General features: G+C 41.2%; 1 protein-coding gene across 4 annotated transcripts in view; it reads right to left on the reverse strand.

Annotated features, from left to right (window-relative positions):
- Window positions 1–27,768, reverse strand: part of kdm4b (lysine (K)-specific demethylase 4B) — a 57,391-nt gene that overhangs the window by 14,258 nt on the left and 15,365 nt on the right. Inside the window, exons 6-12 of one of the 4 annotated variants that reach the window (XM_078168858.1) lie at window positions 20,629–20,678; window positions 13,318–13,421; window positions 11,278–11,415; window positions 2,095–2,291; window positions 1,748–1,995; window positions 660–892; window positions 72–228 (exon numbers count right to left, since the gene is read on the reverse strand). In XM_078168858.1, the coding sequence (XP_078024984.1) occupies window positions 72–228; window positions 660–892; window positions 1,748–1,995; window positions 2,095–2,291; window positions 11,278–11,415; window positions 13,318–13,421; window positions 20,629–20,678 (1,127 nt within the window). Of the gene's footprint in view, window positions 1–71; window positions 229–644; window positions 896–1,747; window positions 1,996–2,094; window positions 2,292–11,277; window positions 11,416–13,317; window positions 13,422–20,628; window positions 20,679–27,768 lie in introns of all 4 variants that reach the window. The other 3 variants (XM_033621803.2, XM_033621804.2, XM_033621802.2) reach the window with 3 other exon arrangements.

The raw sequence follows: 27,768 nt of genomic DNA on the forward strand, positions 1-27,768 counted from the left end.
GAGTACATCATTCACAATAAAATACACTCGAGGTTAGAAAAGTGTGCAATGACAGACACAAAGCCACGCACCTTTGTCGCTGGTGGGGTCTTGCTTGAGGATGGACAGAGGGGAGCGCATGGGCGGCTTGCTGAGGGGGTGACGGCGGCTCTTTTTCACCTCCTTTGGCTTCTTCACCTCTTTTGGTATCTTCACCTCTTTTGGCATCTTCACCTTGGAGTAGCATGCCTGATGAAACACAAGATTGTTTCATATTGTCTTATTTTATTATGAAGTGTTTTTAACATTTCTATATGCAGCAGCAAATAAATAAATAATTTCAATATATTTAAAAATTGTTTTGTAAATTTTTTGTCATACATTTTTTTCTTCATGTAGGCTAATTTGTTATGCAATATCACATTAATCATCAATGAAAGATATTCATGTGGACTTAATATGTGTATTTTTGCTTTGCTAAATGAACAGGCTTTACCTGCAACTCTGGCAGAAAAAAAAATCTGAATTGAAGGGTTAAACTCTTTCAGATCAGCGGTAAATACCAACAACTGTAGCTTGAGATTAATAAAGATGTGATGCCATGCTGGACACTTAGTTACAAGTCAATGGACAAATCTAATTGCCTTAAAGCTGAACAATCTAACCTGTGTGGCACTCACATCCAGCTTGTTGTCTGCTGGGATGTCACTCTGTCTCGGAGTCAGAGGGTTCCCCACCTCTGGGTGACTGATCGTGGCGTTCTTTGAATTCTTAATGCCGGATGTAGCAAACTGCTCAAATGCTGCCTCAAACCCGGTGATGGAGTTGTTGCTATTTGACATCTTCTTTTGCTTTTTCTGCTTCTTTTTCTCAGTATCCTCCATCGGGTTCTGCGGTTTGGCCTCTGGTTCTTCTGCTGACACAATGAAATTAAGAAAAAAAATCAGACCACTAGCGATGGCTGTCCTGGAAAACAGACATTTAAAGCAATTAAATACTCCAAAGGATTATTTATTGCTTGCAAACAAGAGCCTCCATGTACACTCAAGGAAGACACACATGAGAACATGAAAAATTGCTTTCACTGCAGCTCATACTTGAATATCATTCTTCGTTACAAACCGGTGCATGCTTATCATCAAGGTCAGAACAAGGGCTACAGCACTCCCTTTCCCCCTTTTCCTGGGTGGGTGTCCTAACACTCTCTCTTCCTCGATCTCTGCTCACCCGCCTTAACACACTCACAGTCTTCACCTGGCAACAGTTGTCATGCAGTTGATATGCAAATTGGATACTTTTACACAGACACACTGGGAGGTGTCTAATTGTCACTTACAGACACACAGAGACACAGAGAGAAGCCTAATACGTCTCCAGGCTTTTATCATTACCCCTATCATTACAATATCTCTACAGTCACTCTTGTGCGTATACTTCGTTATGTTTTGACAGCTACAAGCACATGAGCATTTTAACACAACAATCCCTTTAACAGTAGTGACTGCTAATCAAAATATAGAGGAGGGTGAAAATGTAAGGTACTGGGATTATTACTGGGTTGGGGGCTGAGCTGAGACATGATGAGTTTTGATGATGTAGGGCTCCATCTCAAGTGTTAAATTGAGTTGAGTTACCCATATTTGATGCTACAGCTGCAGAATGTTCAAGAAAGTCTGCGGTGACACCTCTAATTCAAAATAAAGCAACTACCTGTTTCATGTGTTTACACAAACAAACTGCAGTCTCTTACTGCTCATATCATCCTCACCCTCTACAGCTGGGTTCTCTGCTGCTCTAGCAGCGGCCTCGGCGGCCTCCTGCTCCTCACGCTCCATGGCCTCCAGGGTCATCATGGCCTCTTTGGCTAGACGCTCCTCTCTCTCCTGCCTCCGCTGGGCCTCGCGCTCCTCCACCTGACGCTGGTACTCGGCAGCATTCAGCTCAATGCCTTCCTGCGCCAGCACCTTCACCTCCTCCAGTTTCAGTCGACGAACCTGTTTCATCTTCTGCATGGCCCTGGTGTGTGGCCCAAAAACAGATAAATAACAAAATTCATATACTACATATAAACTGCGTCCATTCGAGAGCAGAGGAAGTGAAAGTTTTATCACTTACCTTCGCAGGACATTCGCTCGATGGTTTACACGATGCTCCCTCCACTGCTCTAGTTCGGGGCTGCTGAGCACAGTGGCCTTGAGGTGGTCCAGCACTGTGATGTCTTTGCCCTGCTTCCACAGCTCGTAGCGGTCAGGTTGCAGGCAGCGCACAAACACGTCCATGGAGATCTTCACCATGTCTTTACGACAGGTACACTGGAGAAAAACAAGTGGATATGGAAGAGGTGACTTCAGAGCAGAGAATAGCTGCAGGTAAGGCATGAAGCAAAGTCTATGTTCCACTGTAAACAAACATGCCTACTCCTCTACAGTGGCAGAACACTGGCGTCTGTCTGCACATGGAGCAGGTGCTACTTGTAGTTACACTTTACAGATTTCTGTCTAACAAAATCTGCAGTGGGTGATCAAAAAAAGGAGGTAACGGTATTGGCATTTTTAACCTTTTAAACTTGCTCACTTAGGATTCTGATAAAGAGTCAAAGGAGCAGCATTTCTCTGTTCCCCTGTGCAAGTGTTTAACCACCCTATCAGAACCAAGTCGTTGGATTCAACCTATCTCTCTTGGTTCCCAGTAAACATACGCAGCAAAAGACACAGTCTACACATAAGGCTGTGAATGCTGAGACGAAACAATGTGTTTATTAAAAGCCACCTGCTAAGACAACAACAACAACTCACAACAAGTTGAGAGGGATGTTATTGACGCACACCTGTCTGTACAAGTACCTTCCTCTGAACTTCTTTCAGTATCTTTGCCAGCCTGACAAACTGGGAGATCCGCATTTGCAAATGTGAACTCTGTATTGCAATAAAACTCAGAAAAGACAGATGCTCTCTGTTTATTCATTTTTATTCATTTTATTAAGAGGAAAACTTCCACAACAAGTTTGGCACTGTCGGCAGGATCCCAACAGAGGTGAACACTCGGTGAGTAGAGAAGAAATTATTTTCCTCTATCTTACCCTGTGTGCCGCTTGACAGGATCATAGAACAAGAGAAAATTGTACCAAATTGAATATTTGAATAATAATGACACCAGTACATTCGGATCAACTAAGGGTTGTTTAGCAAATTATTAGGCAATGATTTACTGGAGCATCACAGGATTAATAACGAGTGAGCAGTGAGGACCACACTTTGAAAACCGTTAACCTTGTTAACGGTCTGTGAAAAACTGATATAGACAAAAATAAAGAGTGGAAGAGGATGGTTAAGAACAGCATCGCAGCAGAAGTAACACTTCACAGAGACATGAGTCTTGAACTTAAAATTACATTAAGAATTTGCATGTTTTACAATTACTACATCATTAATTCATATGTATGGCAAGTCTTTTATACACTCTGCCAAGAACGTGTCTTTACTCCGTGCATGTAAGAAGTAAACATAATCTATATGCACCAATTCTGCATTTGAAATGCAATGTGTGCAAAGCGTATTAATTATGATACACCCAACAAAACTTGGTTTCATCCTAATTAGAGATGCAGTATGGAGGAAGATACATTACCAAGGCTACATTCATGCAGCCAGCGCACTGGATTAACAATCCTTTTTACAAATGATGGTTATTTTTTAGTATTATTGTATGTAATAATACTGCAGTGTGGAGAGACAACAACACTGCAAATAAAAACAAGTAAATATATTCTGGACTGTTGGCTAATCTGAGCCTAGGACAACTCCTGTAACCATAACAACAGTTGTGCAGCTGTTGTTGTCATAGACTGTATTTAAAGATGGACAATGCGTCTCCACTGTACAAAAATTAAGACAAAAATTCCAGATACACTTGCTGCCATCGTGTGCTTGTGACGATATTTGGAGCCAGAGTCTGCGCAGTACTAGTCTCGCTCACCAGACCTTTCTCAAGAAAAGAAAGGTCTGGCTGCGCTGACTCTCACTTAAAGATTGGAAAAATAAAAACGCCCCAGCGTTTTTTATTTCTTTCAACCAATCACAATCGTTCTTGCCAGTGCCACAGCAACGGTGCGCTTGCAAAAATATTGCCGGGGGAAACAGGATTTGGTATAACACGCCCACAAAAATATCGCCTACAGGACGCGAACCATGGCAGAAAAATGGCTACATCCCCGCAAGATCAAACACCGCAAAAGTTAGTAAAGGACGTTTGTCGACTATGTGACACAACTCACAACAAGTTGTGAGGGGACTCTGAAAACTGCTACACAACCGAAGGTGGCAGGGCGGGACTTTGGCTCGTTCCGCCCAATGAGAGGCTGATCTATGAAGCGAACTTCCGCCCACTCAAGACTAGCGCAGTACCAACCTCTGCGGAATTGAGTTTAACCCATACACACGTTCGAACAATCACAAGCAGGGTCATTGATCGCGAGCACGCCTAGCTGTCACTCATGACCTCAATCCCCCTGTTTTATAGCATAAAATAAAACAAACATCAGAAAATACATCAGTGCAATGAGAACTACCTAAAATGTCAGAAACCATCTTTAGGAAAAAATTATTTGGCGTGTACTTTGATCCTTTAGTTTGGTCCATGTTCCATCCGCTAACATGAATGAGGGTGGGGTTTTTGACCTAAACTCGAAAGGCTTGGGTATCACTTTTAAACAGCTGCCATATCATTTTTTGTACAGTCTATGGTTGTATTCTTGGTGTTTTCACCACAATTTAGCATTGAGTCAGCATCACGTGCTTAGTTTTGACTGCTTCATCTGGTCTCATTTAAAGCAAACAGCTGATGAGGGCAACTTATGTAGACACATAGTAACTGGGATGGAAAGGTTTGGATGATACGACACTCCTATCTCCATCTTTGTGAGGCCATAAGTGCACAGTGAAGTGGCCAATAATTGGTGTCCCATGGGGTTGTAAATTTACATCAAGCTAAAATGTGGTTGTGAGTAAAATATGGCAGGTAATAAGACTTTGGTAAATGTGGCACTGTTCTGATGGTAAATGTGCCACTGTGCAGATAGTTCAGAGGTAAATGAGAGTGATAGCTGCAGCCTATAACCACTCACACCTCAAGGTGCCTCAGCAAACCTTCATAACGGGTCAATGAATCATTCTGCTGACTAGAGAAGGTGGGAGCTGTAAAATGAAACCACAGTGCTGAATATAATGGCAGGTACAGCAGAAAGAAGTTTGGGAATGAAGTAAACAAAAGATGAAACAAACCAAGGGGGGGTTGAGGGTGAGAGAGAGAGAGAGATGAAAATATTTTCTTTTGTGCCTTGCTTGCTGTATTACATTCTGGCCCTATTATTTCCTGAGCTGTACTGAGAACCTTATGTTCAATTACTGGAAACATAGTGGCTCACCCTCCCCAGCAAAACAATATCCAGCCTACATCTCATCTAGACACCACTTGACAGACAGAAACATTAAAATATGATGTCAAGTGGAGGGTGTTGGAGTGGAAAGTGGGAGGGCAGAAGGGGGCAAGGGAGAACGGTTACAGCTGATTGTTACCATTATGAAACCTTTAGCGGAAACAGCAACATGCCACAAAACTACAAACGCAAATCAACACAAGATAAACATTGCTCTTGCACTGACTGTATCTGGAAAATTGTGCTATTTTCATTTGTAAAAGCATAGCCTCATTTTATTTTTATGAAACTATTAAGAGGTTATGGAGATTGTTGCCATCGTCAAGGGCTTGAGGATGAGTTACACTTTATTATCATATAAAAACTTAATTAGAAGAGGGGAACAGATTTGGAGATGCACAAGATCTGGGAAAACAAAAACTCGCCTTGAGGCGGGCAGTCAATGAGCCCTGAAGTATACTTGGGCTCCTAATGAAGCTAAATTGTTGGAGCCACAGAAAACCTAGAGCCCGGGGACTCTCTATGGATCACTGGACACAGTGGATGTGCCAAGTACTAATAACAAGACAGAGTTTTGGCCTGACCTGCCTGACCTGACCAACAGTAGCGGGGAAAATCTGATCACTCAAAATTCTTCATGTTTGCTTTGGTCACAGTGTCACTTATGGGGACACAAATAAACAGAAGGATGACACTAAGAATTAAGAGTAACTGGTAAATAAATAAATAGGTAAGATGCAAAATGCAGAATATTCTACACAGCAGGGCTGTAAATCATTCTGCTGCTCATGCTGTTAAATGCTACTGTGAAATAAGACAAAAAACTTCTCTGAGGCCTTAGTTGTTTGTCTGATCATTAAATGTATCTCGGGATCATTTTTCCCACCCTCCCACTGATTTCTTACTCTTCTTTATCTCCTAATATACGTCCCCGTTCAACAACAGCTGCTTAATATACTGAACAGAATGGGGTAGATGTAAATAAACATTTAGCGATGGAGAAATGTTAATTAGCAAGTGGTGTATGGCTTTCACAACTGTAGAAACTGTGTGCATAACAAACAGTATATACAGCACTGTATTGCTGCATCTGTCAGGTTTATGTTTATGTTGCACCAAGCTTTGTGTTGTAAATGTCAGTAATATTTCATCTGTGATGAAACACTGCCCACTGATCTCACTGTGTGGCCAGAAGTCTCTGTCCTTCATTACAATATGGCTGCCCTCTAATGGCAGTGAAGGGGGGGCTGGGTATTACATAGCTTGCCTTGAAACTGAAGTATCAGATCATATTTTCATGGTCTTCATCAATTATATAAAAAAAAACTAGTTTGCTGGTGAAATATTGAACAGAGCTCGTTTCTGTGGACACATTTTGTCCTGGGCTCTGTGCAGTGTTTTCTACAAAACCAATCATCCTGTTTTATACTTTTAATAATGCAGTACGCCTACCGCACAACTAAAAGACATTTTGTTTATTGGTTATCGTGGACATAGGCTGCACATAAACAAAGTCTAATACAAATTCAGTATGTCCAATCACAGCATGTTTCGAGTTTGCCAAAACAAGACAAGCCTGCAAACAGATATAAAAAAGACGGAGTGAGTCCTCCGCAATTCACTTTCGAGATGAAAAAGTGATGTGATTTAGTCTGGGAACTGGGAGGATGATTTCTGCTCCTCTCCCAGACAGAAAAAATCACAGTGGAAGCCTGGGGGAACAGCAGCAAAGTGTGACTGAGCACCAAACGAACGCAAAGAGGCTTTCATTGAGAATACTACAGACCCGGAACACAGAAACTGTTAACATTCAGCAACATGATGGTGCGGCAGACATAACTATTTTCAGAAATAATCTGTACGGTCCTTTTTGCCATCTTCAGTGGGCTCATTGCTGAGCTGTTTTCTCGCTAACTTGCCAAAAGCCATTGCATGTGCAGTATGTAACTCTGTGTGGCTGTTAGTGCATTGGCTTTCTTATTGATTTCTATGCTAAGGGTTATTTCTAACAAACTGGTTTAACCTTTTCTCAGCACTGGATGTCACTTGGTGACCACACCAAAAGAGTTCAAACTAAAGTGCAAGTTTTTGTTCAGATTAAACCTGGTGCCTGGTATCTATTGTGAATGTTATGTCATGTGGATGAAAGTTGTAATGATGCCTGGTATGATATTTTGATTTTATTATCTGATCCCTGCAGCATATCTGTTTGAAGTTATCTTAGATGCCAAACCCCGAAATCCTGAAATGGCTGATACCTAATGCATATTCAGTAAGGCTGAAGAGAAGGTTAATTAAGACTGCAATGTCCGAAATAATAGAAGTATAAGTAGGTGCACACACAGCACGCAAGGAGTGCTGACAGTACGCCTGCTTTGACCGCAGGTGTGTGTTCGTTTGGTAAGTCAGACAGATGGGTCAGCAGTTGGGGAGCTTGTATTTAAGAAGACTGAGACATGAAGCACGCCCGAGCTCACTCTCTCCTCCTCTCTGTCGTGTGCTGGCAGCCCCCAAACGGTGACAAATTCGATCCCGAGCCCCATCGTTCACTGTCCTGTTTGGTGCTGACAGAATAAGGCTCAGTGGGAAGAGGGCGGGAGAGGGAGGGGAGACAGCCAAACGAGTTAACAGATGACTGCTTGAGTTTAAGACAGAGAGAGAAAGACGGGGGGAGAGTTGGAAAGACCGAGAGAGAATGAGAGATTTCATTGTTGCCAAGCAAGTGGATGGCATGGGCGAGCTATATAAAACTACTGTATATAAATAACAAACTACTCAAATAAAACTGGCAGAGGTTACTTTCTAATCTCTCACTGAAAATGCAGAGTATTTAAGACTCTAGATATGAGCACTAGGAGTGTCATTTGGTTTCAGTTACTTTTGCTTCTCATAGGCTGACGCCCATTAATCGGTAACTAACTGGTTATTCTTAAGAAAAAAAAAAGCTAAGTGATGTGAAATGCAAGAGATCTTTCCTTGAAGTCTGGCACTCCATTGTCTCAGTGAGCTTCAGTGCTGCATTTTGAAGCGCTATCCGTTTAGAAGAGGTGAAATTGTAATATGTGATGCAAATATCTTAACTTATATTTCATTTTCTGTTAGCTTTACTGACAGATAGCCGGCTAGCTGCATTAACATGCGAAAATATAGTGCCCGATCCCAAACCCTCTGGTCTCTGCTGGTAAGCTAACAATAGCCTTGGCTGCTCTGCTATGCACACCACTCAGGTCAGGTGGTAGCTAGCTAGCAGTGCCACAAGATAATCGCTGGTAGTGCCAAAAGGGACGGCACTGTTGCTGAGACATTGTGTCACCCTCTGGTCTCGCCCCAGGAAGCCCCAGTGAGCAAGCAGCTTCATTTTGAACCACAACATCCCTTTAGCATTGGGGAACTGCCCATTGGTTCGACAGCCCATTGGTTCGACATCCCATTGTTCCGACCATATTAAACCCATTGTTCCGAAGTCAATTCCGAAATCATCATGATGCCCTGTGGTTAAAGTCTGGTTAGGTTTAGGCACAAAAACCACTTGGTTAGGGTCAGGAAAAGATCATGGTGTGGGTTAAAATGAAAAAGAAAGTGACAAACACACAAGCCGTGAGCCTGCTCCGCCTCAAGCCGGTCGCGGCGCACCATACGCCCGCCGCGAGCCATTCAGCACTGCGGACAGTCGGAATAATGGGATGTCGAACCAATGACATGGACCCTAGCATTGTTAGCAAACATACGTTGCACCACTAGCCATGCTGACACTATTAACTATGCTAAAAGAGCTAACAGTGATAACATGGACCTAGTCAACGATGCTAAAGGGGGTTTGCAGCTCAAAATTGTTTCACATACTCACTGGGACAACGAGGGGGAGACCAGAGGGTGGCATTACATTTCAGTGCAACAGTGTTGGGTCAGGATGGCGTTACTAGTGGTAATTGGTGAATAAATATGCTGCTAGCTAGCTACCACCTGACCCAGGCAATGCGCAGTGCAGTAAACTGAAAAGTTGTAAAATTAACCTATAGACCAATATGTGTAACTGGTCAAAAGTATTCTCGATGGTCAAAGATTAATGACTGACACTGACAATTACACAAATGACAAAACAGCATAATGGTAAATGATAAAACAGAGAGTAGCACTGAGTGTACTGAACTGGCCATGGTTACATTTTATTGCTAAAAAATTAGCTGTGTAAGAATAAGGTGTTATTTCTTCTTTCAAAACTGACATGGTCTCACTTTAAGAACTGAGTTGTACTTAAAAACTTGACTTTCAAGGCCTTGAAAACAGGTGGTCCAGTGTATGTGTCCATGATCTGCATTTGGAGTTAAAAAGAATCAAAAATTTGGTAACTAACCCCAGTCAGTATACGGACATTTTCTACCGACCAATAAAGTATTGGATGTGTGTGTAGTAACTGTTCTAACTGCACTCTTGAGAAGTAAAACCACTGCCAAAATAAGTCACTTTAAGTTGCTGAGTTGGCAAATGTTGCCGCCTTCAGCTAATGAGCACATACAGGAGAGCCAAAGCAAGCCAAAAACCAGATAATTTAGTGTGATTTGTTTTTCACTATTAGTTTTATGTGTGGTAGTCAAGAAAAGGACTTTGGTTACTGCCAAAAAAATAATTCCAAGGGACTCAAGACATTTATGTTACTTTAAAGGGCCCACTTATTAATGAGGCTGAGAAGAACACGATAAAGGCAGGGAGAGTAATTTCACAGGTCATGTGCCATTTTTGACAGCCACTGAAGAGGAGTTGAGCCTACCTTCTTACTCAGAATGATTCATGAGTGAGGGAGCCTGAATGTGCTCAAGGTCCCGCTCGAGGACATACAGCACTACTGCTGTTGGGACTGAATTTAAGCAGCTCTAGTTAGGGGACAATCTCTATAACCACTATGCTACCACACCGCCCCAGGAGAATAAAAATGTCTGTGTGAAAGACGAAGAGAAAGAGGTGGACTGGCAGAAAGAGCCTGTCTCGTTGGCCGAGCTGTTCTCTTTCATATTCCTCCGACTGTGTGTGGTGCTGCGCTGTCGATTTCTCGACTCGGATTAGCAGTGCAGAGTGGACCACTCTTCTTTATCGCACTGAGACAAGTGTAGCGGGGATGCTCCCTTGAGCACTGGGCTGGGTGGAGGGAAGACTGCTGGAGCCTGGACTACTGGTTCTTAAATTACAAGTGGCCACATGGGTAAAGTAGGAAGGCCGAAAATGAGAAAGAGGGAGAGGGGAGGGGGATGTAGTTCTGAAAACTGGCACCTCATAAATCTGACATGCAGCCAAGTAGAGAGAAAGCTGGGTAGAGGGACACACACATACACACACGTGAGCACTCACACATGAGCAAAGAGAGGGGGAACTGAACAGGAAAATGAAGTGGATGTATAGAAAAGAGACAAGAGGGGAGGTTTTTCCAGAGGACATTGTAGTCGGGCTCCCGTCCACAACCAACCCATGCCCTGTCAATTTCATGCTCAGCAGCCCACAGGCAAGGAGGCAGCTTGCGTCAATGGAAGGATGCGAGGGTACGGTTAGTGTCGGTAACAGATGGTGTGCAGCAAAGAACCAGACGCTGCTTTTATATTTCGATATGATCTATTACTTCATTCCTTCAGAGAATCAAACAGCCAAAGCGGGAAGGCTGCAAAGTTGCTGCTGAATCACACATCGGATCAAACCTCTTCATGTGGAGTCTCTACATTTGCCTACAGGGTGTTTGTGTGATGGTGATGATATCGGTGGAGGTTTACATATGTTTTCTCTCACTTCAAAATTTATATAGACAAAAATGTGCAATTTCCAATCATCTCTGAGACTTTCTTTTAGTTGTTCAGTGGAATTTAGCACTGTTATCTTACCTGGGTTGCCATTTTCCCATAGTCCACCCAGCGCAAGGTGGCAAAGTTTGTGGACTCTGCGCAGTTGAAGCCATGGTTGAAGCCAGCATGGTAGCCATAAGGAAAGGTGACCATGAACTCCCCTTCATTCTGAGTTATCTGTTCATACAGAGAAAACAAAATTAGATTAAATTCTAAACATGTTATAAATCTTATCTTTTGTGTTCAAAATAAATGACAAAGACACTGCTTGCATTGCCAACCCTATTTTGAAAATCTAATTCCAGCTGAGTCCCCATCAAATTTGTCTAAAGATAAAGGAAATCCCTGGCTGCACTTAGTCTACTGAAGCGTCAAGTCCAATGAAGACAACTATGCATCTCATAAACTAGCAGGCTAAATAAAAACTAATTAGGTCTCTCATCAAGGACACTATTAAAAGCTTCTTTTTAATTAGTTTGGGAGACAGCGCTCGTTTTCTCAAGTTTTGTTCGGTCATTATAAATACTGTAATTTCTTGGCATGTTTGATATCCTTTAATTAATATTTCTTAAATTTAATTTAATTTAATTTAATCTCATTTAATTTCATTTAATATTTTAAGATTTTGTTAAGATTTTTTTACTGGCAAAAATCATATGGAAATAATTTCCCCATTTTCAGCACCCATTTCATCCTTCAAGTCGTTTTACTTTTAGGAAACTGTTATTAAAAGTAACACTTCTTTTACAGCTGTACTTCCCACCCTTGCCTTTACAAAGTGACCAATGTGCATGTGGAAATGTTGTCACTTATTCCTGTTGAACATGTCTAAGTGCTGAAATTATAAATTGTATGTGTATGCTACACCTTTTGCTTTAACCTTATTTGTCATGTATTGTTTTTAATTTACACAATCAGTACTGACAGCTGTGACTCCTATTTTCTGAACGTTAAGTACTATCTAATTAAATTCTAACATATATTCTATTACCACTCATGAGTCTCACATCCACTACATTTTCAACTCCTCAGCAACAACTTTTCTCTAAACTTTTCTGTCTTGCGAGCAAAATTAATTCAGCCTAACATGACTGCTGCTCCAAGGGTTGAGTGTCTTCCCATGAGCTCAGTGTTATTCTGAGAAATGTTTAAAAATGTGAGGACAAGTTAAGCACATTCTTTTTTTAATGCGTTGCCCCAAAACTTAAGCCCTACATGTCTGGCTGAGGATCGCAACTCCTTTGTGAAGCCTGGATCCAGGCATTCAAGAGACACATCAAGCCAGGCAAGGTGACAGGCGTGAGGGGAGAAACAGGGGTAGAGGCTGCGAGTGGGAGACAAACTTCCTCAACTAAAGGCAGTGGTTCAGATATCAAACGTCCCTTTTTTGCTCTTGCAAAAACGCAAGACGACGGTTTTATTTTTACACATGAATCGAGAGAGGTACTGTAGGTGTGTAACAAGTAACATGTTCGCTGTGATAATGACGTCCTGGGGGGGGGGGGGGGGGGGGGTGAAGACATAAATGGGGTGGGGGTGGGGGCTCTCTTCTGACAATGGAGAACTTTCTATGCCTGCTCTGTGACGTTTTTTCTTTTTCCTTCAATCTTCCATTAATTTTACACCATGAAGATTTATATTGCCTACTGAATAGATCAAAAACGGAAAGAATGCCAATCAATTTCCTGGGACAGACACGACAGAAGATCATTACTCATACTGTATCATTAGTGCAGCCTGGAGCAGTTGTGATGGTTGCGTCAAAGCTGAGCCACTCACTTCCCTTGCGTTGTCATTCGTCACTCAAAATAAGCCCACCTCTTCTTACACAAGACACACAAATGTTATCAGAGACCAGGCAGTAAGGATACATAACTTTAGTTCCTTCTTCTAACGTTATATAATTCACGCTCCCTTATTATTTTAATATCAATGTCTTTGCCACATCTATGCAACTGAGAATATGTCAGTAAGCAGGACTGTCATTGCCCCCTATACTCAGAACATAATTAACTTTGTTTATTTCTCATGTTGGCCATAATGCCCTTATATGTCATGCAACATGAAGTTGGCAATCACCCTGTCAAAAGGAATGCCGTATTTCTTCAGGATGGAAGGAGATATCAGCGTCATCTTGTGGCGAAGGAAGGCGTCACAACCTTGAGAGCTGCCAGGGAAGAAGCCTGCAGGGGGAGACAGCAAACATGGGGTATTTTACTGACAATCCCGGAAAGACATGGCAGCACATTTTCAAATACATGTTGTAATGCATGACATGATTGTCAGCAAATATTGCTGATTAAGATGCCTCAAATCAAACAATAAGGATGGTTTTAAAATGATCTTTGGTGTCTGTGTGGGGTACCGTCTAATGACAGAATATAGCCAGTGAGTGTTCATCAGAATTATGGGGGAATGTTCAATAATTTCGGGTTAACTTTTCAGTTAAGAGCTAAACCCTCTGCAGCAGTTGCTCCAGAAAGCATTAATAATCATAACCATTCCCTGGTTCCACAGCCCTGTGGTCACTGCCTGTCAGCTGGCGCAGGTGAGCGTTAATCAAAGGAAAACTTCAGATGACACGGCAGTTGAAAAGACAATAAATGCAGCGTTAGATATGTGTGATAATTGATGTATCAACTGCAAACTGCAGGCATATTATTTACTGCTGAACACTGATCAATGATTTGCTCGGACAGATTGTTACGAAGTATTATTCCACCAATTCTGCTGTCAAAAGCTACAAAGCACAAATGATATGCTTAGAAAAATGTGGTTCCTGGTATAGGATTCAAGCAAGACATTTTAAATGCATGACCAGCACTGCCACAATATTTGAACCTTACTCTGATACAGCCCGACTCAGACAAACTGCTCATCAGTGTAGTATTATGATCTTGGACCTTTAGACAGTCAGCGTCTTGACTGTAACTTGGATTTCATACATTTATATGCACACCATTATATGTATATGCAAACCATATATGCACGTTAAATGTGTTGCACTTGATGATCACTCTTGATTACATTTTAAAAACCTCAGTTCACATGCTGTTTGATCAGTAATCAGAAATGTACACTGCCTTCATTTTTACTGTAGATGTGGCTATTCATCTCAGTATTGGAGTATTCATACATTTATTTGAATTTGTTATGTTCCAAGTGTTTCTGCTGTAAGATATTAGAGAATTGTTTGATGATAGGATGCTGCTTTAAGAGTTTTTCCATGAGTTTTGGAAGAGAGCTTAGTTGGTAGGTAAATATTTTAAGAATGCCAGATAAGTGTTGCCAACTAAATAGATTTCTGCAGCAGAAATGAAGCTGTGTTTACGATATTATTGTTAATCCCACAACCTGGAAAGGGAAATCCGGTTTCCCCATTGACATGGGCGTGAATTAATTTATTGCCCAAAGTGTGGAATAATCACATTACTGCAGTGCATGTCAATGCATTGTTTGTGTGCCTCCAGGTTGGATTTCAGGGAATGTCTGCTGGATTGCATTATGGTGCAAAGAAAGACTACAGCACAAAACAGGGACTGGGTGCTGTCAATTACAAAAATCTTTATCCCATTCAGTACGACCAAAGAGAAAACCTTTGCCTGAAGATGTGCTTTGCAAAGGCAGACAGTTGTGTGTATAGATATTGTGGTATTTACTTTAAGAAGCATTAACAAGATTGGAGGACAGGGACTACCAATTGTCTAAACCATGGTCTCATTTGTTTACTGTGTTATAATTAATCCCAAAACAATATAATGAGCTTTTAAACTGATTCGCTTTAAATGTTGATGTCTGTGCCCCCAAGGTCACTCTTAAATAAACATCTGCATCTTTACAAAATCAGTCAAACAACATAATGTGTGACTACAACTACTATTACTACAAATATATAAGCACCAGCACACTTGCATAGCTGCTAACTCTTAGCAGTGTTACATTTTATGTTACAAAACAACCAACCTACTTCCTTAAAAACACAGATTGCTTTGAGATCATAATATCCCCATCTGACATTTTGGGTTTTCAAAGCACCAACTCTCTCTCTAAAACAAAGGCTCACTTTTGCTCTTGGAGACAGAGAGACTCAGACGGCCTCAGCATAATCAAAAGAAAGAATTTCTCCTCCATCGCTCACTCTCCCGCTCTTTACTGTCTGTACCCGCCAGTGCCTCAAAGGGGGGTCCATCCAAGCCTCCACCCGGTTAAACTTTAATGTGACTGACAGTATAATCGGCACCCATTTCATCCTTCATTTTCACTGCATTGTTTCAGCCTCTGTTCCACCCTACAAAGCAAGAGAGGGAGAGAGGGCTTCTATTCTCTCTTCGCCTGCCTGCTTGTTGGAGCTGATAAAGGTGAATAATGTGCCGACAGAGCCCGGGTATTAATCCCCATTAAAATGCAGCTGGCTCTCTGAGCTCTCTGCGGGGTAATATTAACTTAAAGGCTTCATTCTGTCCTTTTGAGTTTGAAAATTAAGTTCCTGCCTCTAACCCTGCACCCTCCCCACCCAAAAAAGTCTGAAGCCATGACTAAAATAATGCGGAGATGAGGGGCGATAAGAGCAACGGCTGTCGCCGTGTCAAATGTTTGGAGAGGAGTTTTCAAGTAACAAGACCATTGTCCCAGCCCCATTAGGCATTCCTACTACGCTCATAACAGCCTTTTAAGGACCTCGTAAACAGTTGGCTACCTGTGCTGACGATGGCTTTGATAGGTCAGTGGGTGCTTGTTAAATAACGTTGGCATTGCTTTCCTCCCACTGCCAGCTGCTTAGATGAGAGCAGAGAGAAGGCTGCAATCTGACTGTGACTGAGAGCTCAATGCCCACATGAAGAGTGATAAGAAATGTCTACAGTGTGCATTTTAAAGTTGGAGTTTGATATCTGTGAATCTAGTTTTGAATTTGCTATAAAATCATAATCCTTTTGTATCTATTCAGGTTCAGCTTTCAACTCACTGAAACTTCCTATTAATATAACAGAAGCATTATATAGAGTTAAACAAATTTCATCTTTGATCTAGTTTTGTAATTTGGCCACTGAGGAAACTTTAGTTTCACTGACTCAAGCTATCTGCTACCATTACCAGAGGTTCAGATTCAGAAGTATTCAGCTGATGAGCTTAAAATAATGTGAAATGCTTGTCTCAGTCAGCTTGGGAAGACTCACCACTCTCAATGATGTGCTAAATTGCAACACTGAAACAATACTGAAAGGATAAACAGGGCACTTCAGAGCAGCATCATTGCATCTGACAAACAATGCATGACTGAAAGTTAAAATCTGCTTGCGGTCAGCGCACAGCACTCTGATATTTATGGCCATTTAACAACAACTGTTCAGTGATTCTTTATCAGCAAAGGCTTTTTTTGTGTACTGTGACTTAAGTTGTCAATATAATGGGCCCTTCTCACGATAAACATTTGACTTTCCATCGTAGGAAAAGAACAAGTGGAGGTAATAACACTAACTGTGGCTCCATTCCATTAAGGGGGGCCAGTAAGTCAACGAGAACAACATAAGGGCTTTGGAACTGAAACAACTAAATAGAAAGGAGCCAGTATTACTGTTATTCATGTTCGATGTGAAATTGGTCTATTTTCTCCGAGGCATTGGTTCTTTTTAAAACTGAATTTTGTAGGTTTTTCACCAGGTGTTTAACTGAAACGTGAATCAGACACTGATTAGGGGGCTTGGTGGAAGGAAATGGAGCTTTCTCCTGTGTTCATGAACAAGATTTAGCATAACACAGATATAACCAGCAACATGGTAAGTGGCTGTCAGTTAACGCCACAGTCTTGAGTGACTATGATGTAGTTACATATGCATATAGTCAAATCTTTGATCATCTAACAAGCATGTTTTAACATAAATTACACTGTAAATCATGTGTTTAATATCACCTGGACAGTTTTGTTTTCCTTTGAAGAGACTCCTTTGAGCTTGTCTGTCACAAATCACATATTGTGTGTTACATATTCCAGCCATTCCGGTACAAAAGAGGGATAGCAAGTGACAGGGGCTGCATTGGGGATTATTGATTTGTGCTCAGCTCCTCACAACAAGGACAAACGGCGTGTCTATTTAATGTAGTTTGGATTGGGGCGACTCCATCATCATCCCCACATCTTATACCTCACTCTGAGCAACTTGCAATACACAAGTTAATCCTTATTGATCAAAACAGGGGATAGGAGGAGGAGGAGAACATGAGTGGTGGGAATAAAAAGGGAGAGGCGCAAGGAGAAATCCTGTTTCACAGAGAGAGGAGTGGATGGCAATAGCATTCAGCAAAGCATGTAATAGTGTTGTCACGATACCAAAATCTTTGTTTCGGTACCAATACCAATATGAATTTCGATACTTTTCAATACTCTTCGGTACTTTTCCTAAGGAAAAGTCCTTTTGGATACAAACCTTTAGAACAATAAATAGTAGGGGTGTAACGATACCAAAAAAATCATGGTTTGGTAAGTACCTCGGTACGGACGTCACGGTTTGGTAACTCAAATGTTCCACCAAGTTTGTGCTGTCTCGTGTTGTCTCCCTTTGCGAGGCAGACTTTCTCTTGTCTTTTTTCACGTGCGCCACCTGCGGATGTTGATACAAGTGTTGTCATACACACCACTTGTGCAATCTGTGCTCCAACAGGAACAAGAAAGGCGTTTGTGTGCATAAATGAGTAAAATAAATTAACTAAATTAATGAATTGAATCAATTTCAAAGTACCGGTATTTTCCAAATGCAGTATAGTACCGTTTGGAATACTCTAGTACCGCGGTACTATTTTAGTACTGGTATACCGTGCAACACTAGCATGAAATGTTGAAAGTTACTGTTTGTCAACACAACATTCAAACTTTGCCCCTCCTCCCTACGCTGCCTATACGTACACTCACTGCAAGCTTCTATTGTAGGAACGTAACATTTGTTGTAATGGAAAAGCCAATACTTTAGCTAACTAAGCTAACAGCGTGGGTTCTTCCTATACTAATACCAGTTTCCGGAAAGCTTCCGATACTGCCCAGAATGCTGAATCAGGTTTCGGCGAGTATGCTAGTCTAAGCAATGATCCAATAACACGTAATGTATTATCAAAATTGAAATTAAAGTTAGTTTACACCCTGATAAACTGCAAGTATCGCTGTGCAGTCAACTGGCAACTACCATTTTAAGGCCAAGACACATCAAACTGAACTATTGGCAATGAAAGCTGACTGTTGTGTCACCTTGCATCACCTGTGTCTGGGCCAAAAAAGTTGTACATGAACACACCACAAAGACTACAGCACATAGATTCTGCGCCTTTATGAGAGGAAATAACTCTCCACATCATCAGACAACGGTAGTGTACAATCGTCATACAAAAAGCAAACGTGGAAGACCGTCTTGACGCCAGTTAGCACACTACCAACACAATCCGATGCTGAAAGAACAAAGCAAATTTACCAACAATAACACAAGCAAAACATTTCTAATTAAGAGCTCAATGGCTTAAGAAAAATAATCGTACCTCATGTTACAAGTTTGTTTTGGTCTCACTCCCTCTTGACTTAAGCTGTTTGTTTACTTTCCTAACTCCTGTTTCTCTTGTTGTGTGCTGAGCTTAAAAGGGTTAGTTTGGGATTGAAGTTTGAAATGGGGTCATTTGAAGTACTTCTATATAGTAAGTGTGATGCCTTCAGGAAAAAGTGGTCAGTGCGCCACCTGTTTGGAATAGCAGGCAGGAATCCCACCATGGAAGCTAAGCCTTACACTGCTTTGGACGGGGATTGATATCAAAATGTATTTTAGCCACCTTAAAAGAGGCCCACCTCAAAATTTCACTATCAGTCTAAGTGGACGCTATAGTGGATTTTTTTCACCGCTTCACCTCACCGTCAGACCATCCTTTTCTTAGGCACTGCATTTTCTCAACCGTAAAACTTCCATATAACTGTAAAACTTCCAAGCGCCCTAGCCGGCTTGCGATCTGCAGTGATAGTTTCCGCATATGGTCTATTTTTTCAGCGATTTGCAAGTGAATCTGGCAAGAAAAGACACTGAAAACGTATTGCAAACACCACATCAACTGATACGCAGGTTCAGGTATCAGAATCAGTGTCAGGGACGGCAAAATGGAATCTCACCATCTATACTAACAGCTTACACCTACCTATCCAACATAAAGAAGCCAACTCTACGTCGATCTTCATTCCCATCCCCAACAAAGTGAAAGCCAACCCCAGGTTCACTCTCATTTTGGAACTAGCTTTGTCAGTGTGGCATTTCGCCTGGCAATATTTCTGTTTTTTCTGGGCTGTGTCTGCGATTTTCAGAGCATCCTAGAAACGTCTCGACCACAGCAAAATAAGAAAAAGAAAACAGGAAGATACAGGCAGAGGGCAGTGTCTCTGCAGGTAAATACACCACCACACAAGTCCAGTGGGTCATAAGTGATGACTGAGAGGGATTTCCTGGGTATGAGTATATACAAAGTTTTTTTTTCATGGTATAACTTAGATTAAATTAGAGATGCACACTAATTAAAACTATGTACGTTACTCTTGAGATGTGACACGTTCGAAGACAACATAGCAAGCAGCAACAGCCAGTGGTGCTCCTCAGAGCCATGAACCATCAACCAATGCATAGTCTGGACTGACTGGACGTCATTGTACAGGATTTGTAGGTTCCCTCCAACTCATTCTGCAGAAGACACAGTCGATGCTGCGCCTTCACTTAAACCAGCCTCTCTTCCAAATCCAGCAGCCCTCCTGATCTTTTCAGAACAAGTGACTGCACCCACTAAGTGCTTCAAGCTGCTCTTCTTTCTCAGGCTCCATTTTGGCACAGCCAGGTGACACAGAAATCAATGTTTTTGTGTGTGGTGAGAAAGTGGAAAAAAGTTTCTCACCTGCTGAATACATGCAAAAGATTTTTCAATATGTGGCCCACAGCATGTTCCACAGTGTTCAGCGTGAAGACCACTGTGCCCACCACCACACAACAAACTGCCGAAATGTTATTTATTGAGAGTAGTAAAGGGGTTCTTACAGTGTTGTACATGTTGTGCTTAAGAAGAATGGGGCAGGATGTAGCTGAGAAGTGCTACTTTACAAGGTACAACCACATAGATATATATATATATATATATATATATATATAAAATCACCAGAAAAAAGATCTCATAGAGATTTAAAATCTAAAAACACAATAAACACAACACAAGTGATCATTGTATTCTGAGTGTGTGCTATGTGTGAAGCATGTGCAAGATTTCATGGTGTGTGTTGGACCGTCTAAAGCACCTTTTCCTTTACTTACAAAGCCAAGGCAGGGGATGAGAGGGGTACAAGAGACAAAAAATAATGGACTTTAACTCAAAGCATCATCGAAGCCTCACCTTGTGCCAGCCTCTCCAGCCTCTTGCCGTGCTCAGGTGGGACAGCATACCTGCAGACAAAGGGGAAAAACAGTACTCGGTTTAGTGAAAGGTTGGCAAAAGAAAGGCCGTCGTCTAAGCAGGACAAATTTTTAAATTTAAAGTAACATTTTAAACAAGTACCACACCTAATTCTTTAACCTGTTTAGTTACATTTTCTGTATCTTCCATTTCCTCCAATATTTTGTCAAGTAAAATACACAACTCCCTATGAATATTTTGCTATTTGTTTCATGTAATATCCTAGACCTTCTCACATATGTATAACGTATTCTCTCGGATATTATCATTTTTAGAATGATGATATTTTTACATCTTTGACATGGTCTTTCTGCCCCTCAGCTGATGGTCTACAAAGATGTTTTATCCAGTCGAAACGCACCTTTAAGACCTTTTCGATTAGAGGATTTTCCAAGTAAAAAAGAAGCAAAACATAAAGTGTTGGCTCGTCTGATTGTGACTGAGCTGCCTTCTTGGCATTCAAGATACTATGTATAAGAAACAGAAACCAGTATTTTCTTTTCAACAGCCTTCCAGTATAATCAGAAATGTATAGAGTTGAAAGGATAATATGAAGACACTTGAGGGAAATCATGTAAAAAATAGAAGTTTCTGTAAAGGTTTAATATCAGTGATAGTCTGAGCTTCAAACAAACAGCACAGACACAGTCCAAGTCCCTGTCCCATTTCTACCCCTTAAATCTTCCACTTGGTATTGAGTGCCCTCGAGTTCAACCGAGTTGCTGATGAGTTTCCGCTAGTCCAACCATCTGCTGTTTGTATAGCCTACATTTTGATCGTACAGTAACAAATTGTTTTCCAACAGCTGCCGAAGTTGCTGACTTTGCACGGTGTTCTGGGAAATTTCATCTTCCAATTCATTGAAAGTGCGGGTCGGGGCTCCCTTGGAATCTAGGGCAGGTTTGAAGTGTTGGAAACCACTTCCACTACCTCAATTCTGTTTTGGGACACCACTAGCCTAAACGTGAAGGCGCACAACCAAGTGCAAGTGGGTATTTGTAGGGGAAGTGTGGGTATTGGGACAGGCCCATGGTCATGTATATGTTGCTAGCTAGCCACACTTAACATCGGTACAGTTGTACATCGCCTGTTTGGGGCAAAAAAACATGGACTGCAAATCCCTCCAACAATCACATTTTCACAAATGGCCAGACACATAACACCCGCTTTGAGTGAACTAAACATAATAATTAAAGCTTACACAATAGCATCAATCACTTAATACTGCCCTAGATAACAGCTTTGTCGAGATACTAAAAAAAAGTTAAATTTGAAGGGGAGAAGAAGGGGAGAAAGGGAGAGTGGAGAAAAAAAATTAAATGGCTGGTGAAGGGCAGGACCAGGAGAAATTACTGTTTTGGGAGTGCTGGCTTATTTCACTGCCCTCAGCACTCACTGTTTTAAGAAATGAAATTACCCATGACGTACGCCTCGCCGCCCCTCCCTCCCCTTCTGTTTTACACATGCATACATCATGAAAACCAACCATTATTCTTATCAGTGTTTGGGGGGTGGTGGTTTTCAGTTTGCTGCCATGTTGTTTTGATCTGTTAGACTGTCTTGATCCACTCTACTTTGTCTTCATGCATTACCGCTGTTTTAAAACTCTGTAATCCGTGCACATTAGCAATTAAGACCCTTTCTTTTTGTGTTTTATCATATTTAAGCGGTGTTCCTACTGTGACATTGCTTCTGTTTTTATTACTGTTCATATACACTGCTTCTGAGTTGCTCCACAGCGAGTAAAGGAAGATACTAAAATCACCAAGGGATCAAAGTCTTTGTACTGTTAATACATAAGGTAGGCACTGTAAAGTACAATTACATTAAATGTCAGATGCTACATTTAGAAAGCAAGTTTATTTGTAAAACAGAGTGGGAGGGAGCCAGCTAAACTCAGATCTGATCTGTTCATTTGTGAAGATATTACAACACTCTTTATTACTGCAATTATTTCCTCTGGGTTGCTTAAACCTCCAGAGATCTGAGGCAATGAACTATGGTGGTGGTGGGGGGGATACCTACATTTCTCCCTCCTTACTCAAGCCTCAACAGCCGTATGGATGTCTCAAACAACGGGAGAAAGAGAAGCAGAAAATGAAAAAGAAAGGAACAAAGATGGAGAGATGATGAGGAGCAACAACACTTTAGGGGAGACATAAAAAGAATGAGCAGGAGCATAGGACGGAGAGAGGGGGGAGAGTGAGAAAAATAATCAACACAAAGAAAGTAAGATACAAAGTCAAATTCAGTCAGAGGTGCCAAGACACGGTGCCACACTGCCATCTGTAGACGAAAGCTTGGAGCTTCAGAGCGGTGCAACCTCCTCCAATGCTTATTATTCCAGCCTGGATTTATACAAGTATCCCATATCAGAGGCTCGTGACCAAAGTCTGTCATGCCATTTGGGAGCAAGCAAGTGACATCTGACAAAAAACAAATGTACTGAAATTTAGGTTATAACCTCAGAGTTGTAACTGGCCTATTTTAGTGAATAAATATGCAGTTAACTACCTTCTGTAACTTTGTCCTGGTTTTATGAACATGTAAGTCCATAATTATTATCTACATGTTAATATACATTTTTTTATTTGTGCATTTTACTCTAAGAAGATAATTCATGATGGGTAACAACAGTTATGAACCAGGTTATCAGGTCACAGCTGTAATTAAGACAATAGACAATACGACAACTTCTGACCATTGGTGTCTCACTTCACTGTTAACGAAAAAACACTGCATTCATTTAAGTCTAGCTTTGGGTTTTGGTTTTAATAAACCACAGTTCCAACCACACAATATAATGATGCAACAGTCTTTTTTGTGTGTGCCATTATGAGCAGATAAAGCGCTCTGTGTCCACATGGATTACTGTGTCCATGTTTTTAAAACCACACCAGTACCTTAGCAGCTTCTAAATGGCCAACAACTACATTACACAAACTTTCCTGCATCCGTCTTTTTCTACTGTCTACTGCTAATACTTGAACCTTTCTGCTGTTGTGTTACTGAAAAAATGTCACAAAGCATTTTTGTGTGATATACTGTGCACTGTGAGGACTTGCATACATTATAACATGTGTCTATATTATATTTATGTGGCTCAAAACACACTTTACAACTTGATGAATAGAGTAAAAATCACACTGCACTCATCATTGTGATGTCAGACCTGCAGTTCTGTTGGGAGTCATACCAGGGAGATTAAGCAAGGTGGGTGTTCAGTAATGTGTGTTACAGTGCTTAGCTAGGCTAAACAGGTCAGGGATATCCCTCTGTTTTGAAGATGAAATTAATATTGATCCTCTCATCTCACTCTCGGTAAGACAGCAAATAAGTACATTTCCTAAAATGTCTGAGTATTCCTTTAAAGGCGTATGTGTCCTCGGGGAGGATCACGTTGCAGAGTTTTTTGTGTAAATGTGCATCTATTTCAGAGCGGAGAACATCCCTCAGATGATCCCTTCCATCCCAGCATCGAACTAAACAAATCAGCCGATCAGCGTGTCTCCTCCTGTTCACTCCCTCCTAAGGCCACGGTTGCCATGGCAGCAACACGTCTGTCACTCCGGCAGCAGAGAGAGAGAAACGCACAAATAAAAACAACACACAGCAATTGAAGGGTTGAACTTTTCCACCTATCTAAGGTGGAGTAGAATTTATCTGCGGTGGGACAGCATGGCTGGCAGGTGGAATTAAGCTGTCACGACAGCATGCTGTACACTTCGACTGACATGCTAAATGTGCAATCTTCTTATTTAGTTTCTACTTCATATCCACATGTGTTAAGAGGAACTATAATTACTGCTGCACTAAAATAGTGACAAGCAAGTGTCTCTTATTTAAACTTTACCAGGACAAATGCATGCAACTCCAGTCTGTCACAACCGTCCTCACAAATACCTGAAGAGAAATTCAAGTACTGAGTTCACATGTCTGCACGATCACACAAGCAAGGGGGTTTGTTTTAATGCTTCATAGGCAGGATGGCACACTGCCATCCTCTGCTGTGGCAGAAGCTGGGAAGTAAAGAGCTAGCAGTACATGATTTATTCAATCATACTGTGTGCAAATAATACCAGCATTATACTGTATCTGTTATTCCAACTCAGGACTGTTCACACAATATTCCAGGTCAGATACCTCCACTGCTAATGCTAAGACAAGTGAGAAAAATAGCCTAAATTAGCCACTTTTGCTGTGTCACATATTTGGAGCAGTTCGTTAACAAGTGAAAACAGAAAAAATGAAAAAAACTGCACATTGATTTTAGATTTTATTTAAGCGTAACTGCCAGTAAAAGTGTGTATGCAGCTACTTTGCCACTGGTTTGTTGACACTTGTGTAGTTTTGCTGAGAGTTTTAATATCTGTCAGTTTCCTGTTAGACATCCAGATAACCAAGACTCCAAATAAAAACTCAGAGATTGATGGGGATGATTTTTCTGAGTCTGCTGCTTCTAACTATGGTTTGAAAGTTTCAGTTTAAGTATTTAGCATTCAGTGAAAGTTCATTTCCAGTATTTACTGTATTTTTGTTACCTGGCAAATACTGGAGCAAACACATGTCTCAGACCCTCTTGCAGCTTACTTGTAACATCTATTAAAAATAACACCCATGCAATCTGTAAAAAGTGCCTTCAGTTACTGCAAACACTGAGTTAAAGCCCAGAACACCCTACCAATCATCCCAACAGTTATATTCCAACTAATGCGATATGCAGATCTTCAGCTCTCCATCTCTCTCCTCTGGGACAAAGAAAAAAAAAGCTGCAAGCGAGGAATGGTTCAAAACCTTTGGACTACAGAGGAGGTTGAGGACTGATGGATTCATAATAAACTCCTGCCTTCCCGGGAAGTTGCAGCTGGGGTACACTTCAAAATATCCCTTTCAATTCTCTTTCGCCAGTCTTTCCCTACCTTCTCCTCACATGCTCTGAAGCTAATCTTTTATCTGACAGGAAATCTGCTGGTGTGTGTTGGGGGAGAGGGGTGATTGAGAGGGTTTCAACAATGAAAATAAAGAGAAAAAGAATGATGGAGGTATAAAGACAAGGAGAAAGTGACAGACTGCTAAGGCTGAGGTCTTTTACACACCCGCCCGAGTGTGTATGTGTGTAGCAGTAGTAGTCGTTATGGTGGGGTCTGACTTTGATGGGAGCAGAGTTGCAGGGGGAATGGACTTAATTTCACAAACGGCTGCACTATGAGAGGAAGAGTGTGCGTGTGTGTGTGTGTATGTGTGTGAGTGTGTTTTAAGGGAGCATGCTCTGTTTAACAGCCTGTAATTACCCCACCACACACAAGTGTAAAAGTGAAAATGATTCAATTTTAGAAAAATGAGGGTGGGAAGGCTCGGCGAGCACTGAGAGAGAGTGACAGAGAGAGAACAAAACCAAGCGAGAGAATTAAAAGAAAAAGAGAGGAAAAAGGAAACGCACGGAAATGAATGGTGTGCATCCATCCATGGAAAAGTAAATTAGTATTAACAGGGATGATGGTATGGGGAAAAATAAGTGGACGTATAAAGAGGAAGAAAGAAAGTTCAGAAGCAAAAAAGTTAATATGCATTAATGTGTTGGCAAACTGCAGACTCAGCGTGGGCAGATATTAGCTTTAAAAAGCCATACAGGCAAAACAATCTCTCCTTAGATGTGGGCCCAGGCTGATCCGTCTGACCTGTCTGAGAAGTGGAGGGTGTGGGACGTGCCAGGGGAGCAGCAGACATGGAGAGGACAACAGGGGATAATGGCGATCCCCCTACTTTTTGTGTGTTGTCCCTGACATTTAACAATTGTTGGTCTTTGGATTCATAACCATTGGTTGGACTTGGAACAACTCATTATTTTTAATTTCACAATTGTCATTGATGTGAATCGTCCCACATGTGGATGGGTAAAGTCCGGCAGCGTCTGACACATTCATTTGTGTGGTATGTTTACGTACGCTCACATGTTTGCTCTTTTTTAAAATCGACAAGATCTTCTCGAGTGTTCTTTCTGTAACACTGGCCTTCTTCTTTGAATAAGTTTGTGATTTTGAGTTCTAATTCGTTTTTCTTCCGACTGTTTTTGGGTTTGGTTTTTAGTTTGCTGTCTTTTATGCAAAACTCCATATCCTCACACATCAAATGTGCCTTCTTTTGGCCCCGCCGGGTCGAACCCTTTGGTCTGTTTCGCTGATTTTTCTGAGAGTTTTTGAATGTCCTTTAGATGTTTGTGATTTTTGCAGCTGACAATAGCAAGTGGTGATATATTCATCGACACTTTGCTTATATGTTTATTAGAGTTATAGTTATATGTTTATAACTGTACCATTTATTAGTAATATGTAGTAGGGCAGGGTGCAATCTTCATTTAGTACTGGTTAATTTTCTGTTATGCAGCAGCACTTTATCTAATATGCACTAGCACTTTATAAGGGCATCGTGCAATTTAGATTTGTATTTATTTAAATCTGTGCAATATATATTTTATCTATGCACCAGCACTTTATGGTCAGCACTTTCCTCTTTTACACACTAGCTCAAATGGTCGCCTACCACTGAATGTTCTGTGTACTTGTATTGTATATGTTTTGTTTCTTTTCTTTTTTCTCTTTTTCTATTCTACCTGATGTAATATCAACCTGCCAAGGGACTACAGATGGAAACTAGCCTACGGCTATAATCTGGCATATTTACATGTATATGTTCATTAATATGCATTGTCCCTATTTAAATAAATAAATTGAAATTGAAATTGAAATTAGATATGGTCAGAGCAAGCAATTTTAATGTTTAGATGAAGAAAAAAAAACGTATTTACAATTTTTGCCTATTGTACCTTTAATTTTCCAACTTTGAAAAAATAAAAAAGCTTACAGTTCTGCTCTAGACTTGCGAGCGCAAAGGGAAGGGGGGTCGAGAGAGGTGCTGTTCTAAAAATAACCGCCTGTGTTTGTGTACCCCCCCTCCTCCCCCCCCAGTTGTGCCACGCCCAAGCAACCACACTCACTACTTGTAATTTCTAACTGCATCACACTTTTCACACACACTCACAAACTCAGTCTGCAATGACATTCAGCTTAACACAGCTCACTT

This window comes from Epinephelus lanceolatus, chromosome 6 (assembly GCF_041903045.1).
Source record: "Epinephelus lanceolatus isolate andai-2023 chromosome 6, ASM4190304v1, whole genome shotgun sequence".
Lineage (NCBI taxonomy): Eukaryota > Metazoa > Chordata > Actinopteri > Perciformes > Serranidae > Epinephelus > Epinephelus lanceolatus.